The sequence below is a fragment of the Coturnix japonica genome, chromosome Z (assembly GCF_054131305.1).
Source record: "Coturnix japonica strain WE chromosome Z, WE-NBRP24, whole genome shotgun sequence".
Taxonomy (NCBI): Eukaryota; Metazoa; Chordata; class Aves; order Galliformes; family Phasianidae; genus Coturnix; species Coturnix japonica.
Genome location: NC_140702.1, coordinates 68,045,063 through 68,062,595, shown reverse-complemented (window position 1 = coordinate 68,062,595; position 17,533 = coordinate 68,045,063). Strand labels below are relative to the sequence as shown.

General features: G+C 39.9%; 1 protein-coding gene across 4 annotated transcripts in view; it reads right to left on the bottom strand.

Annotated features, from left to right (window-relative positions):
* The window catches only part of KIAA1328 (KIAA1328 ortholog), a 170,737-nt gene that overhangs the window by 88,191 nt on the left and 65,013 nt on the right, over window positions 1-17,533 (bottom strand). For 3 of the 4 annotated variants that reach the window (XM_015848261.3, XM_085529795.1, XM_015848262.2), the window contains one exon: window positions 12,300-12,427. In XM_015848261.3, the coding sequence (XP_015703747.3) occupies window positions 12,300-12,427 (128 nt within the window). The remainder of the gene's footprint in view (window positions 1-12,299; window positions 12,428-17,533) is intronic. The other variant, XM_085529797.1, reaches the window with a different exon arrangement.

Genomic DNA, 17,533 nt, shown 5'->3' with positions numbered 1-17,533 from the left:
TGACTCTCCTTCAACACAGACAGGAAGGAGGAGTTGCAATGGCAAAAGAAAAAGCCTGAATTGGTGCCTTAGCCTTACCCAGCACAATATGCCCCGAGAATTCAATAGTTTCAAAGCCCTGCCAAAATAGCTATTTGTAAGTGGCTAATGGCAAAAATGTTTCATTCTGTTTATGTCAAAGACATGTTTGTCAGGTGCTGGACAGCCAGACAAATCAGGGTCTAATTACTTCAGTCAATTCCCTCCGTTTTATCCTTTCAGTCTACATTGAGTTATTAAAACATCAGAAATAAAATGCTACCAAGACAGCAATAAGGGAAATAAGATGTCAGAACTCTATTAACAATGGCATTTTCGGGAAGCAATGTAAATAGAAATTCAAATTTATGCAAGAAATATATATCAGTAAGTAATAATATAATCATCCTGCATTTATCTTTAAAGCAGCTTTCATCTCCAAACCATAAAAAAAGGCTTCAACATGTTGGCAGCGTGACTTCTTTTGAACACTGACCATCACTCAGATTTGGGGCTGTGCTGTGCCTACCTAGGAGAAGCGAATATTGGTCCCCAACCCAAATACTACAGTTGTACAAATAACAGTATGTGAATAATAATTTATTCCACCCTTGACATTTAGCCAGCTCAGAGAGAACGTGTGACAGTTAAGCAGTTGTAAGATAAAAAGAACCGGAAAATGCCACATTCAACTGAAATGACAGGAAATATTTAGGCAGACAGAATGTAATAAATTTGGCAGACTTATGGGAGTTTAATTGCCCCTTTGTGAAAAGGGATAAATACATGTAAAAACCGTAACTGCAAGAAGCTTTTGGGAGGAACAGCTTTCTGTTAGGGGTATCTAAATCTTTCTTACGTGGATAGGACCACCAAAGAAAGAAGTTTCCTTGGCCCATGGATGTGATATTACCGCTGCAGCTCCTGACTTGGCTTTGTGCAGGTGCCGTGAGGAAAGTGGCCTCCAGCCCCAAAGGGGACACCATACCAACAATGCCCCAAGCTTACAGTGGCTTATATTTGTTAACACAGATAGCAAGACGTTTCCAGCCTCATCTGCCTGCCCAAACAGCTCAACCTCATTTACTCCCAGGATACTGCAGATAAACCTTTTGTTCACCCTGTCACTGAGAAGTGACTCCTTAGCACAGTGTCTGGGACATCCCCCTTTAGAGCTCAGCTCAGGTGCCTCAAACCTTCCTGTTTATGGGCCAGTAATACGAAAATACTGCATTAACAGTGCTGGAAATGAAATGTGGTGATTTCACCAGGATCTTTGCTGAGTAAGGACAGGTTTTTGCTGGCTATCTGTTCACTTCTTTTTTTTATTTTTTTAACAAAACAACCTGCCCACCATTTTACGATGCTTCTGACATTTCAAAACATTTTCATAATACTCTTTCTTACTCATATATTGCAATAGAAGTATTAGTCTCTTATCTCAAACCACTCGCGTTCTCCTATAAGAAAAAAGTAAGGGCAAGATGAATATCCCCACTTTTGCCCTGGCTGCTTGGCAGCCTGCCACTGGAAATATGCTCCACACAGAAGCTTACAATCAACAGGTCCAAAAGGATGAAGGCAAATTAAAAGGAATACTTGCAATATTTACTAGTTTTAACGCATGGGATTAGTTCAACATGTAAAAATCCTCAGTGATAAGTCTGAAAAACAAGCAACGCAAAGTAAAACATGCTCTTATTTATTGGTTAATAAAGGCAAATTTTACGTTGAAGTGTTTGTTGTCTTAGTGAGGATGCCATCTTATCATTCACAAAGCAGGAAAAGGAGTATCTTGGTATTCGAACTGCTAATGAGGATTTCAGATGAAGATACCTAGATTAATCTAACCTCAATCACCAGTCACCTTCTGGAGGTGCCTCGCACCTTCATCCCTGTGTTCTGCAGAAGGACCCAAGACTGTCTAAGGCTATCACACACACAGGTACAAAGGATGTTTAAAGAAGCAATTTTCTAATATACTGGTGTTCACTGAGTTATTTAGACTGAGTATCTAAGCATAAATAAAACAACCTAACAAACCCTGTGCTCCTCTATACTTACTTCTATAGCTGTAAATAAGCCTGTTGTCACAATGATAGCAATTTGGTTAAGCCATTAGAATAGAATTAATGCTTAAAAAGCAGCTGATAAGAATGCACAGATGTGTGTCTAGCTAATAGAAGACTCCGGTGTTTTCTTCTCATGTTTTACTTGCAGAACTGCAGACTCCTCATTTCAGATTATGTGATCCCTTTTATCTCTGATGAATAAACACGCCCGTGAAGAGAATCATACAATATGTGTATTTGCCCTGTGTCATACAGCACTGGAGGGTTCTCCCCATGTTGAGCACTTGTTCTCCCTAGCACAGCAGTCAGAAAGGCTGCCTCCTTACACATATTAACTTATGTATGGAGAAGTCCCAGACTAGCTGAGCTCCCCTTATGGTACCTTTAATTCATACATTTTAAATGCACTGAGCTTACATGCACTAACCAACAGTAGGCATCATCTGCTATACAAAGAGCATGAAACTAAGCCAGAGAGTAATTAAAAAACTCAATGGAAGAGATGCAACAGAATTAGATACCAGTTCAAGAGCTTGCCAGCCCTCAGCAACTCAGTAGACCACAGCAGCAGTCCCAGTCTCACTTGTATGCAGAATTCTCATGGTCAGCAAAAGTAATTAAAAATATTAATCAAAACTTCACACATCCCTTTATTGACAATCCCATGGCTAAAACGAAAAACAAAGGCCTAAATATTTAAAGACCATTGTCTCATTTCTTCAACTAAAAGAGACTTACACCAGAGGTATCACTGGCTCTGATTTTAGGAAGGGCTTCAGATTCCACACAAAGGGCCTAAGACAACATTGCAAATAGCTAACGTGCGACTTAACCTAATGTTGAAATCAAAGAAAATTTACAGGGAAAAAACCACCAAACAACAGCAAACAATTCAAAGTGGAACTTACGTATGTGTTAAGATTTAGAAAAAGGAGAAACTAATACAGTTTCACAGCCATAGATGGCACTGCACTCAGAGCTTGCCTACAGGTTTATTAAGTGGAGTATGAACACTGAACTTGTGCTGGTGCTTCAGTCATAGGTTTGTGTCTTCATCAGGTGCTACATATTGGTTTGAGAAACAAGATGTTACTTACAAGTCAGTCAGTTTGCATACACATTGACATGATATTTTGACATGGTCCCAGGCATGCAGAACAGGAAGGTTTTGCTTGTTCTTCCACGTGTATGTACATAAATGCAGCTAAGTAAACTGCACTGTGCAGCCCAGGTCTTCTTTTCCTCTCAACCACAAAGGCTCTAGGGTCTCAAATGCAGAGCATACACACTTAACTCAAAGGTTAGACAAAAGTAACTGAGCTGTCTCCTTCAACTCCATACGTAAATATATCTAGTGACTATGAGGGACACTGACAGCTACCCGCAAACCACAACCCCCAAATCACAGAGTGCTCAACTGAATAAGCACTGAAGGACGAATATCCAAAGATTTGTGCCAAGAAGTTGCAGTAACAGTGGAGCGCCATGAAAATAAAGGTTTATGTTATGAAGATATGGATCTCAAGAAGAGAAGAAGCGTTCTCCACAGCTACCACCCGAAATTTAGAAGAGCTCACAGGTTACTCTAGCTTTGTAGTCAACCGAGCTCATTTAATATAGATTCACAATCATGAATATGAATGCATCCTGATTTAAACAGCCCTCCTGATATGACAGCAAGTAAAAGCATTTCTGCTGAGACTCAGAAGTAACATTAGCTTGCAAGAGCATGTCCTTGTCTCAGCCTGTAGAAACCACTAAGATCCTTAGATCACAGTGAAAAGTCCTCCATCTCAAGTTTAAGAACAGAGACATTCATCAGATGTACTGTAAGCTGACAATCTTCAACTAAGGTACTACTGTTCATGACACAACTCTAAAAATTAAGAGTTTTTGAGGTTGCATGTTGGAAAACACAAGTCATTCTGAAAGTTTGCTTGTGCTGCTCCAGCCAACAGGATTAGTGCTGCTTAAGGAGAGGGGAATAGATGGGGAAAGAACGTGGAATGAAACTTACTATTGTAGACTGATTAGAAATGACTTTATATTTCAATCTTAGGGTAATCCAGACCTCAGAGATGAGTCAGAGAGCATCACTTAATTTCTCCTGCTCCAAGTTCTAGAAAATGGCTCTGACACACTGAGAAACCGAGTATCTGTGTGGTTAGACATTGCATATGTTTCAGATTGTCAGCTTTCCTGCACAGACAAAAAAAAACCAGTCATTTATCTCTGTCTGTGCTCATGAGCCATCATTAGTAAATGACAGTACTGTAGTCTGTGTGTCTTTTTCCGTACACATTCCAAACTCTGAAAAGAAACACATATAATATATATATATCCCATATATTATAAAAGTTAATGTAGAACACTTCAGATATTACTGGCATCTAATCTTAATAGGTGAGAATGAAAAAATAAAATTTAATGCATTAACTGGATTAGAGATCAGAGTGTTTTAAATCATAATCACATGCATGCAGTCTTGCAGTAAGATTGCCACAGATGCACATCTGGAGATGACAGCGCATCAGATCCTGCTTATGTAGACATACAATCTGTCTCAGGAGTTTAAAATTTGTCCCATAGTGGGTAAAATCCAAGGAAGAGAGTCCAGGAGGGTCTTCATAAGTTTCAAATGGCAAGCTGTGCATTAGACAAATTTAAAGTTTGAATTTTTTGTGGCTCAAAATGAAAAACTCAAGCTAAATCTTAGGGTATTCAGAACTAACTGGAAGAGATATTTCTGCAGGCAATCAACCTGGTACAGACAGATAACAAATTTCCACCTTCTTAGCTGAAAGAAAATTACAGCCATGGCTCTCATGAAAAATCTTTCTGTCTATGAAGACCAACCTTGAGTGCCCTGAACTGATAATCACCTGGCCTTCATTAAACAAAGACCTTTCTAATTAAATAACCTGATCAACTCACAAAAAAAAAAAAAAAAAAAAAAAAAAAATTGCTTTACAGGCTAAAGATGGTGAACAATTTTTCTTTCAATATAAGAGGTCTGCTCTGAAAGTAATACATCCTATTTTGTTATGTTGGTGGTGTGGCAGTAGAGGTTGAATCTTACAGCCATTATATATGTAATATATAATATACATATTCCATTATATTTTGTTGCCACGGGACAGATCATAGAAGAGGGACAGTCCAACAACGGAAGTGCAATGTAGGAATATTGTCAGCACTGCACACAAGAACAAAAAGAACAACCACATGTAAGTTTGACAGGAGCTACTGAACCAATATAACAACTGTGAAACAGTGGAACACCTCCAATGATGGAGATATTTATAAGCATGGTGTGTAGGCTCACCATGCTTATCCCTGGTGAAAATGCATAGGTAATGGTGGTGACTATGTTGAAAAACAGTATTTTGTAGATGAGAAATTTTTTTGTATCGGTGTTCTTGTGTTCTTTGTAGTTTCCATGGAAATAAATAGGAGGCATTACTTTCTGTGTAACATATGTTACAATCACTATTACAAACTTCTGAATGAAGTTATTTAGGTTATGCAGTCCCAAATGAGTTTACAGCTTCTAATTCTTCTCAAAAGTCAGAAAGCAGCTCTAACCATTTCCACAGAATTTTCTCAGCATACTAGAACAGGTTTTCACCTGAGAATCTGTCTTAAAGAGGAATAGATAAAAGAGAACAGAGTAGAGCTACACAAGAATTCTGTCTGGAAAGGAACTCTGCAAGTCATCTAGTCCAAATCCACCTGAATGTCTCCAGGCCTAGTTTTCAACAAACTGGGAAACTCAGAAATGTAATGTAATCTTAATCATAACATACATACAGGACTTAGTATGCTTAGAGAAATGTTAAAAGTATGGTTTATTGATTACCTGAAACTGGTGAATCAAGGAAGTTGGATGTACATGAGAAACTGGCTGTCAGTAGTCTCAACATTCAAAAAAAGCCAAAGACAGCAGAATCAAAGGCATACACATAGGTTGAATGGACTACACTAATAAACATGCCTGCAGACTGCCAGGCCGCAGGGACGTTTGCTTGACAGTGATAAGAACATGAATAGCTAACTCCACAAAGCACAGGGCAAAACAGGAGCTTGCCTCCTCAAGGCTTGCAATGTATTAAAATATCCGTGACTGCAAATAACATTCTAACTTTAATTGACAAAGCTTCACCCACACTTAAAAATGAGATGTAGCAGATGCTGATGAGCATGGTCATAAAGCTCTCTCCCAAGAGACACGGTGGACGTTAAAGTGAAGAAACTGTAATATCTAAGTTTCAGAAGTGGTCCTCAAGGACTGGAGGTCCTCAAATGACAGCGAAAGAACTTCTCATCTGACAACAGCAGCAACACAAGCAATAACTTAAGAGGTCAAGAGAAGGTTTTGCTAGAAAGGAAGGCATTGCCTTCTTTCCAGATTTATCCCTCAGTGGAAAAATACATAGCTTACATGGCTGTCCACCTAAGGGAAAGATTTCCACAGGAGGTATAGTTCTTAAAGCCTGGTGTATGAAACCGAGAGAGGAATCTTCAAAGTAAAAGATCAAAAATCAGGAGACTAGAGACAAGCTTAATTAAAGACAACAGAAAAATAGCAAAGAGAAAGTGAAGTGGTGCAGATCTCAAGCTCAGACCTCACTTAAGCAGTGAGCTGAGCGTAAATTGCTTACTAATGCAGCATCATTCACAGCATGCAAGTAGACGGGGATTTTTGAGTGCCCAATGGCCCTATTATAGCATGGTTTTCCAGGGGACTGTGTGCAGATGTAGTTATACTGTCAATGTTGGCAATAAACAGATATTTCAGTATTGATGTTTCCTTTCGGTTTAAATATTTATGTTTTCTTTTAGTTTAAATATTTATGTTCATCTGCATTCCTGTCAGGTGTTAGCACGTTTTTAACACAGACAGGTAAATCCAGTAGGACTTAGTAACCGATAGGCGAAAAGAAAATACATGACTTTTTTCCTTATACACGGCATCCAGTTCCAGATTCTAAGTCTGAAATATCACTGAGCACTTAGAACACACATGAAGAAGCTCCCAAACCTTAATGTTCTCAGCAGAAAAGAGAGAGAATGAGGATAAAAAGCATCATCTCCCTGTCACGGATAAAAGAGGCACGGAAAGCGATCAGGGGATTAGCCAAAAGTAACACAGGTAATGCAGGGCTACTCCCAATATTTACTCATGCTAAACTCTCTCTTTGTCTGCCCTCCTAAAATTATTCCAATACCCTTGCGTCCACAGTCAAATTAATTCTTTATTTATTATCCCTGTTCTCAAGTATATTTCAGATGGGCTCATCCATTGTTCCTGTACAGCTGGGTAAACAGACAAAGTAAATTCTATCATGAAGGTTTACCTTATAACACTCAAAACCCTTTGCATATGTGGGATTTCTTTTCTTTCAGTGAAAGAAGAGTGTGTTTAAAGGTGACCCACACTGAAGGAAGAGAATGGAGAAGTCTGGGCACAATCAGAAAGGCTTCTGAAGATTGACTTTTTTCAATATTCTTATCAAAAGAAAACACAGAACTAATATTTGAAGCTTTAGTATATAATTGCCCTTATTAAGGCAAAAAATGGCAATGACATGGACATCAATTTTAGTCACAGACATGAAAAGAATGCAAGACTTCCTTTGGAGTTAACTGTGAAATTACACTGTAATTGTGTAAACAATGTTTAGGGTGAAAAAGTGACTCGTAAGAAGGAAAAGCATTATTTAAAAAAACGGTGTAAAAAAAATACAGCCTCCTCCCCAAAAGCTTGTCATCTTTACATTTTACAGTTTTCCCAACAAAAAGCATGACTTTCTGTATGCTGGCACGGTGCTTAGTGCACAGCAGTTACTCTCCCAGCAAGGGCCCCTGGCTTTACTGAAATACGAGCACTAACCAGAGGACAGACAATTCTGTATAGGGGAAAGGAAAGGAATAAATATCCCATCAAAAATGAATTACGGGTACTCCTTTCTGTCTACAGTCACACTCCACATCTATTCCATTTCTACATACAGGAGGAAGAAATGAATCTTAAAACACATACACAACCAGAATCTATGTAAATCTAGGAAGTTAGCAGATGTGTTGATAATCTTCTACAAATAAGAAACAAAAGCTGCCAGCTGTACTGGTAAACTCAAAGATTAATAGGCAATGCTGAGACGACAGGTACCGTCCTTCTTTTAGGCAAAGTAGCTCCAGAATTTGAGTCCTGTAAAAATTCAGACTCATGCCCAACTCTTATGACTCAAATCCTGCCCTGGGCTGCAGAACACTTACAGATTCACCAGATAGAAACTTGCCAAAGTAAACTGGATTATTGCTGTGATTTGGGATGGAAGTGCAGCAGCAACTGTATAGCTAAGTCAGGCTTGGTTACCTAGAACAAGGGCAATTTTCTTTTCATCTCTACATAAAGCTTCTGAAAATGGCAAAGACAGAACAGTTGAGAGCTGCAGAAAGAACATCCAAAAATCACTCTTGATAGAAGAGATTTAACTGCATTTTAATATGGATGGTATTTTCTATTAACATCAGGGCAGAAACCTATTGTTCAGTAGAGCTCTTCACTTCCATTACACAAGAGCTATCTCTTTGAATCTGTATGAGTCAACTTTAGTGACCACTTTAATATTCACTTTGCAATTAATGCTTCTTTTTATGGGTTGGTAGAAGGTAAACCAATTTCAGTTCAGCTTCTAGGTATTGAATTTATTATAAAAAGTTATGTACTTAAAACTCCTATAATGAAACCAGAGGCATCATGAGATATTAACCTAGAGTTAATGCTGAGAAGGCCAGTTTGAATAATTCAATTCATGTCACCTTAAGTATCTTTTCAAATGGAATTAACTTTATCTCACAAAAAAAAAGGAAGCTCCATGTTCCAGTTACTGATTATTGACTCCACGAGAGTCTGTCTTAAATCATCTCACCACCATTTTCCCCACATTTCTATTTCACTACTACCAGAACGCTTCTTTAAATTTTGAGGGCTGACTTTTGTTATAAAGAAGTAATATCAGCTCAGAGGAAAACGTGATTTCAGAATAATTGTTACCTTTATGTGATGCTAAAATAGACAAAAGCAGAAGTGAACACCAAGGTAGCTGCATTAGTTCAATCCAGCTAAGAACTAGGACTGCATTTCATCCACGTGTGCAGAGCTACAGTGGTCACTTCCCTCCCATACAATCCCATCTCTCTGCAACAGTGCCACAGCATTAATACTGCAGTTCTCCTGACTTGTTAACTGTCTTATTCCAGCATCAAAGCCAAGATTTAAACACCAAAAAGAAACACTTTCATATTTCCTACCTGAACCCAGGGAAAGGGACAGCATTAATGAATCAAAAGAATGAGGGAGTCAGACAGGCAAACAGCAAGTGATGACCAGATAGATGCACGTGTAGCATTACGAACAAGTAGAAAAAGGGGAAAATGAACAGAAACATTACAGGCAGAACAAAGAAGTGCTTTGGTTCACAGTATAACCATGCAGTCCCATCTTTCTGCAAGACACAGGAAATATCAGAGCAACATCTTGTACTGAGACACAGGTGCTCCTGTAACATCAGACCTGAAATAGGAAACGTTGATTACCTCTCCTAGACAGTTCAAAGAAGTGAAAAACTAAATAGCAAGCTAGTGTCTATTGATTTAAAGCTAGACATAGCCAAGATTTCCCTAGCTCAGTCAAAACAAACAACAGGGAAAAGATTCCCCATGGTCAAGGATTCAAGCTCAGGAAGGCTTCCTTTAGCATACACAAGGTGGACCTTTTCAAACTCTAGCTTAAAATAATAATATTGAGAGCATAAAAGCTTCAGCAGGGCAGAGAGAGCTGCAGCGAGCCGCACTTGGAGCAAATGGAAAGTTCTGGGGGTCTTTCTCCCCAGTTCTTGCCTCCCCCAAAGCCCTCCACACTGTGTTCCTGTGACATCCTCCCATGAGGCAAGACACCTAAAATGCAAACCCTGTGCCCATCTAAACTACTGCTAAGACAACAATCACACAGAACAAAGAGAGACCAACAATGATCATAAGAATTCACAGTTCAGTTGAGACAACTGGCAAAAGACAGAGGCAAAAAGTTGCATGGAAATAGCAGAGTCATCCCAACACCAGCCTACTGGCCTTGGTTTTGAAAGCTGCGACGTGAAGGACCGTGTTAAGGAAACAACTGAAGTCATGAAGCAGGACTGTGAATCTCTCCACAGTTTGAGCTGTGAAGAGAAACATAGCAGGAAGTGTCTGTTTAGACGAAAATAAAAGAGCAAAACATAACAAAAGCAATAAAGCAAAATATATTGAATAAATAAACTCCATGTCCACCAGGATCGCACAGAAGAGAGACTTGAAAAGAAAAGCTAGAAACATCAGAAATATTTTGCAAGCTGTAAGACAGACTGGTTGAAGCAAGCTTTGACCATTTTTATATATGCCCACAAAGCTTTGCACAGAGCAAGAGCGCTAGGGTGATTTCAGACCAGTTAGCCTGGAACTGTAGACTAGGTAACTGTAAATGAAATGTCAAGAGAAACCTAGATATAATATATGAATTTGCATTTGTGGGCAATAGTATCTGTTACTATCAAGAAGAGAAATAATGGGATCAAAGATTAGCTTGATAAAACTTGAAGTCAGAAAGGAAGCCCAGAAAAGTCTCTGTATACACTGACAGCACTTAGGGAGACAGAAAAACAGGAGGTGAACGTGGATTGCTGTACATCAGGTGCAGATTTGACAGTTAATAGTCTTCCTACTATCTACATCTAAACATTAGTACTGTAGGTGGGATCAGACTGTATGCCTTTGTAGCATGCTAACCCAGTACAAGTCACACGTATTTGAAGTTGAAGGGCTAAAAGTAGAAGATTTCTATCAGAACCCAATCCCAGAGAAGTAACAACATTGCCCCAGAATCAGCTGCCAAGGTTCTGCTGGTCTGCACGGGCTCCCTCTGGGTGGTTCTCCATCAGGAAACCCAGAGAGTTGTGTATCACAGAGAGGAACACAAGCATCATTCATTCTCAGAGAAAATAAAGACCCTCATTTTCAGCTCAAAAACATCACAAAATGGATAGCAGATAAATGTGCTAAAGAATGGGAACAAAACGCTTGTAAAAGGTAGGAGCCTGACAAACAGCAACATTTTTTTTAAAAAAAATGTGTAAAATGCAATTCCTGCTGCCAATGAAGACAGTATTGCTGCCCCCTGAACAGAATTAAAAATGCAGTGCTGCCTCCATGGGCTTTTGAGCAGCAGGATCTGACTATGCAATTCTGTTAGCAGGTACCACAGAGCAGACAGAGTCGAGCCACCTTCTGAACACTGTGATGGTGACTTCACCTCCAGCCACATTATAAGTCTGTAACACTCATCAGGAAAAGAAAGATCAAGCGTACAAATCATAAACAGGCACTGTCTGTTTAGGTAGGATTGACTCTGAATACACTGATGGAAACTGTTGAAAGACAATAGGGAGTAAAAGCATCAGGTAGAGCACTTGCATAAATTGCTTTAATTTCCAGGGCATCATCTGCTATCAGCAGGGATACAAATCAAGTACCTAGTTATCAAAAAAAAAAAAAAAACAACAGAAAAACAAATCTCAGGCAACCATGTTTTCAGGTCTTTGTGCATATACATCTGAGAGCCATTTTACCACTTAATTTAACACGCTGTATCTCCAGTCAATGTTTTCTGGTTTTAAACGGCATATATAATTATGGGTCTTCTATAAACAGCTCAAATCAGATGGGCTGCCTTACAGGCTTGAGAAAGCTCTTATTGACCAAACACATCATCTGTAATCTCCTTTTCAGTCATCAAAAGCTACAGTGAAAATTTAAAAGGCTGTATCTATAGTGACTGCAATTACTTCTCTGCTTAAGAAACAGAGTGGAAGAAAACAGGGGAGCATCTTTCTCCTTAGCAAAAACATGCATTCCAATGGTTTCTACTGCGTTACAGCATGGTCAATTAACTTCACCCATTTCATTGATCCAAAACTTGCTTCCTTTTTTGTCTTCCTGCAATCCACTCATTAAGGGAAGGCCATGGGACACCAATCACAGAACAGTTATCAACGTTGTACAATACAAGACAACACAATTCAGTTTTAGTTCTAGAAAAAGACGGGGAAAAATGTTTTGGAGACGTCATTAAGTAGTGAGATGGAAAAAAAAAAAAAAAAAACATCTTACCTTCTGCTCAGTTTCCTTGGCAGCACTGAGTTGAGAGAGGGAGTGCGACAGTTGTTCCTGCTGCTCAGCGAGGTACTTCTGATACAGGCTCAAAAGTTCCTGGCATTCTCTGTACTGCTGCTGCATAGGTGAGACATCAGAAGTTAAGGGAAAAACACTCGCTGGTGAAGTCAGACTCGCATATACACCAACTTTCCCTGTGTAAATCCGATTTAGATCCATAACAGTTCAATTTAAAAACAGATACCATGTGTTTGAGTACTGCCTAATGATGATAAATCTGTCTAGAGATGAATGTTCAAGTACAACCATCTTTCTATTCAGAACGGAAAAAGAAGAATTGTACCAAATTCTTTTATCATTGGAAAAGGGACAGCAGGAGGCAGGTGATGACATTGTTTCAGCTGGAACAATTACAACCCTCTGATTTGTATTCAGCAAAGCCAGACGCTACCAATGTTTATTTATAAATAAATAAATAGCCAGCCAAGTAAGTAAATAGTCCATCTTTAAGCAGAGACATGGATTCACAAGCCCACATACCCAAATCCAATCTCTTTGCTTGAGCACCAACAGCTCAAAAACCCAGAGCCGCAGATGCAGCGCTACAGGCCTTTTAGAGACCAGCAATGATTTTTGGACAGTAATCTGGAGAAGCAGCAACTATGGTGTTTGCAAGGATATTAGCAAGCAACAGTGTCCTGTCTCGCTTGCAGCATTGAAATTCCAACAGGAGATAAATCTGCTCTTCACCTGTCATTGTGTAATTCCCTCCCTTGCTCATGTAGCATGGTAAACCATTTATGCTCCCTCTTCTCCCCCCTCACTTTTAATTATGCATGCAGATGGAATAAGGGCTCGCTGTCCAAAGAGATTACTCTGAATAAATACTTTAATAACAAGTCACCGCAATTAAGGTAGGGAACAAAAACTTCTTCAATCTATAAAATGGTGTTGAGTTACAGATTTCCTTAACATTTTTATGATCTAATCATTGCTTCTGGGCAAATTCATGTTGCAATCATTTTTGCCAATCATGGCTGCATAAATAACTCAGTGCTTTGTTATTCCCTGTTATGACCCTGCTCAGATTTTTTATTTATTTATTTATTTTTTCCCTTTCCTTCTTCTTCTTCTTTTGGGGGAAGGGGACACTTGCCAGGATTTTCTGCTTGCTTGTTTTGCTTTGTTTTGATGAAAGGCTACACAGAGAATAAGCAAAACCTTTTTAGGAAGGAAGGAATGGTTGGGTTTTAAAGCCCAGCATTTAGATCAGTCAGGAGAGTTCTTAGCCCACATTTGCTCAGCATCTGGAAATAGAAGAGGATACAAACAATGGTCTAAACAAGCTAATTGCTTTCCAGAGTCAGCCTGCCTGAAGCTTGAGCTGTTTTACATTTCAGTTCATTTCGTCAAAGAGCACCAAAAGGCTGAAGTGATTTGTGGTGGTCTCAGGAGTCCCTGCCAGCTATGATGTATATAAAAGGAATTTTTTATTCCGGTTGTAACCATAGGCAGTAATGTTTATAGTAGGTGAACATATTAGCCTGGACGCAGGGCATGAATTTTACTCTAGAAAAAGCCAGTTCATTTATACAGCCTAAGAGTTAAATGTCGGTTATTTGAAGACAAATTATAGAGAAATTCATTTAAACCCATGTTATGTGGCAGAATATAAAAAACAGACAGTCGTATCTTTATCAGTTTTTTACAGCCCTCTTAATTCACTTTGCTTACAGCAGCCCCTTCCCCACCAAACAGATTCTACCTCTTCTCCCTCCAGCCAGCGTGTTGCTGGCACACCGACAAGCCAAGTCCCCTGATGGCCCTGGGGGACACAAGTGATGGCTGTGCACCCACAGGCACTCCTGCCATGATGTTACCACCAGCCCTGCTTGCAAGCCAGGTGAGACAGCCCTCACACCCATGGTGTAAAGGAGATGCCCAAACCGTGTTCCACAAGCGCTTGCTGTGCATGTGATGCTGCCACCACTTACTTAAAGCTGCGGAATTTACTTAAAGCACGGCTTAAAAACACAACATGAAAAATTAACATAAGGAAAACATGCAAGTAAATTCAAATTGTCCAAGAGCCAGTTAGTTACATGACCACAAGTGGGAAGAGCAGCAGTCAGCACGAGCTTGAATGGCAGCAGAGAGACTCCCCAGATTTCTCAAAGACTCAGTCAGGAATGCAACTGTGGTTAAAACTTCCTGTGTTGGCAGATTATCTTGTTCATGAACAAGAAATCTTCTTCATTCAGACAATGACTCTGCACTAAAAACATGTTGTTACTGCCGCCAGATTCAAAGCCTTGCTTTGCTCATTTAGCAAGTAAACATCAAGCTTCAAATAGGGAAAAAAAGGGGGAAAAAAAACTGGTTTTTGCTGTTGTTATTGTTGTTGCAGCAACATGTATAGCAGCTCTAGCTATGGTAATTCTCCATAATGTGCTGGTACATTTATTACAGAATACTTTCTTAAAAAAAAAAAAAAAAAAAAAAAAAAGCTTTAATATTAGATCTTATTCTTCCCATCTATTGAATTTTTACTAAAAGCAGCAGGATGATCTCTCTCTCTCTTTCCCCCCATAGATCAGCCAGGCAATAAACAACAACAACAAAACCAACAACAAAAAAACCTGCCACAAAAATATCCAAGTCCTTCAGCTCCAATGGGGGCACAGAGGTACAACGGGAAGGCAGCCTGTAGACAAATGCAGAGGCAACGATAAATATTTTCATAATCTGCTTTACAAAAAAAAAGAAACAGAAAACGTTACAAGGGTGAAAGAAACAATAGGACAACAAGTCGTGCAGATTTGCATTCCACAGAAAACAGAGTGTGCCTGAATGCTCACATCAGGTATTTCTTTAGGCTTTCAGGAGCACAAATATTGGATTTACAAGACGTTAGTTACCTGGGAGAAGTGGTACTTGGCATTTCACTAAATTGTAGTTTTATATCCAAGAAATACGCATTTGAACACATCCCAGCGATACGTTTCGCACAGTTTGTTAATAAAGTATTAAAGTCCTTCACGGGAGGGGGAGAACAAAAAAAAAAAAAAAGAAAAGAAAAAGAAAGAAAGAAAAACAACTCTGTTTCATAAATGCAAAGGTTAAGATTTCAACAGACACATCGACACGTTGCACAGCAAGTACTATATATTTTATAGAATACATTAGCTAATTTCACCACTGAATGTAAGTCGTAGAATTAAGAGTTCATTTATGGCTCTTAAGAGATAATAACCTCAGTGGAGGCAGAGCTGGCTTTGAGAAGAGGGACCGCCAGAACACAGCGGTGGCATGCTTGCAGATTTCCAGGGAGAGAAACATTGGGCAGGGAACAAAGAGCTTCTTACGGGTGAGGCTTCAGGAGAATGCACAGCCAAACTAACGCTCAGCTGCTGCCAAAGGCACACTTCAGCTCCCTCCAGGAGCCTCACCCCCTCCATCTGCACCAGCTCTGGAGCTCTCCCAAACCCCTCGCTAATCCCCAGGGCTTAGTGAACCACATGGGTGCATCCAAGGGTCAGTTAAGCACAAGCACTAGCATGAAGGAAGCAGAGGAAGCATTCAGCTGGAAGAGGCGGCCACTTGTCTGGTGGAGTCCCTCCACCTCTCAAAGTCTCGGTCCTGCTCTTTCCCTGCTAAGCCTCCGGCTTTTGTGACTGCTAAGACCACGCCAACCACATCCACCTCGTTCCTTGCTGAAAAAGTTCACGTTGCTCACACTTCCCTTGCTCACAAGTTAACAGGCAGCTACAGACCTTTGCTTAACCCCTGAATTTACAAGAAAATCAGAAGTGGGAAGAAAACATCAATCTCCAGCATACGCCAACCTCCGGTAGCACTCCCAGTGCAGTGATTCCATTTCATCTTTCACTATTGGTAAAGCCCAGCTTAAAAGCTGGAGTATTTTTTCCCAGAAAGCTTTTGAGTTCTCTAGATCAACCCCCATCTCTGTCTATCAGCAAACTCCACCTTCCAGCTGCTCAGACGCTCAATGGCTCGTTCATCTAGAAGAGAGGTTTTGAAAAGTAGCAACACCAGGTCACTCCGCAAGGCTGAGCTGTTTGCTGAAGTTCTGCCTTTCCCAAATCACATTTTCCAAGAGAAAAAAATAAAAACAGGGGATTTTTTCTTTAGAAAGATTGTATTATTTTTTTCAGACTGCGTCATTTCAGAAGCAGTTGGTTTTACCACCCTTTATTGTAAGGGAATGAACACATTTAAGCAGACTCCAATCATGGGGATTTAAGGCAGGAAAAAAGTTTTCTACAAAATGTTATTGTAAGAGGAGAACATACTAGTAAAGAGATTTTTTGGCTGTGAAACTAGCAGCAAAGGCCCTGTTGCACTCTCACAGAAATACTCCCACAGTGACTTACTCCTCAGCTGTTTGTCACAAGCATTTTTGGGAAGGCACGAGCTCCAGCACTCACATTTTACACCTGGAGAAACTGTGGCATGGGGAGCCTTTGGGCACGTCTGCACACACAGGTGCAGCCAAGCAGCCCCACGCTGCACATGCCAGCTCCAGCACAGAAGTCTTGTAGCTGTAGGGTAAGTCACAGCTCAGGCTCAGCATGAACAGCCCAGATCCATCTTGCAGCTGGTTAGCTTTGAGTGCAAGTTTGTCTGCAGCAGCCCATGTAGACACATCTTAAGAGACTTCCCAAGCATCAAACAAGATAACAAGGGATCTCAAATTCCCATAGTTCCTGACTGTAGCTCTGACTTAGAGACTCCTTCCATTCTGATCCATGTCTAGAGGAAAAAACAACAGCTACATCTCCATTTTCAGCAACATGATCCTCCAGCCCCTATATTCTCAATAGCCCAAGAGCTATTACAGAGATATGCAAAGATGAGTAAAGCACGTAAAGGAAGGGGAAAGTCAAACCAGGCATGAGTTTAAATTTAAATAAATCAGCAACAACTTCCACTTTGCAGGAGAGATACAAGGAACCTTCAGGGATATAATTTCAGCGCATGATAAAGAAAGATTTTTGACATCTGCAATCACAACCCAGTAGCCACAAAACAGGGTTGTTTTTTTAATACCTGCTTAAGGACATGCATCTAGAAAGCTGACTAGTTATCATATTAGCAGCTTCAGCAATGTCCAAACTTTCTTCACTGCCTCAGGTAGTCCCTTGAAGACAAAGTCTGTGGAAAAACTAGAGTGACAAGAAGAAGCTGCAAAGTATCGCTTACACGAGGCT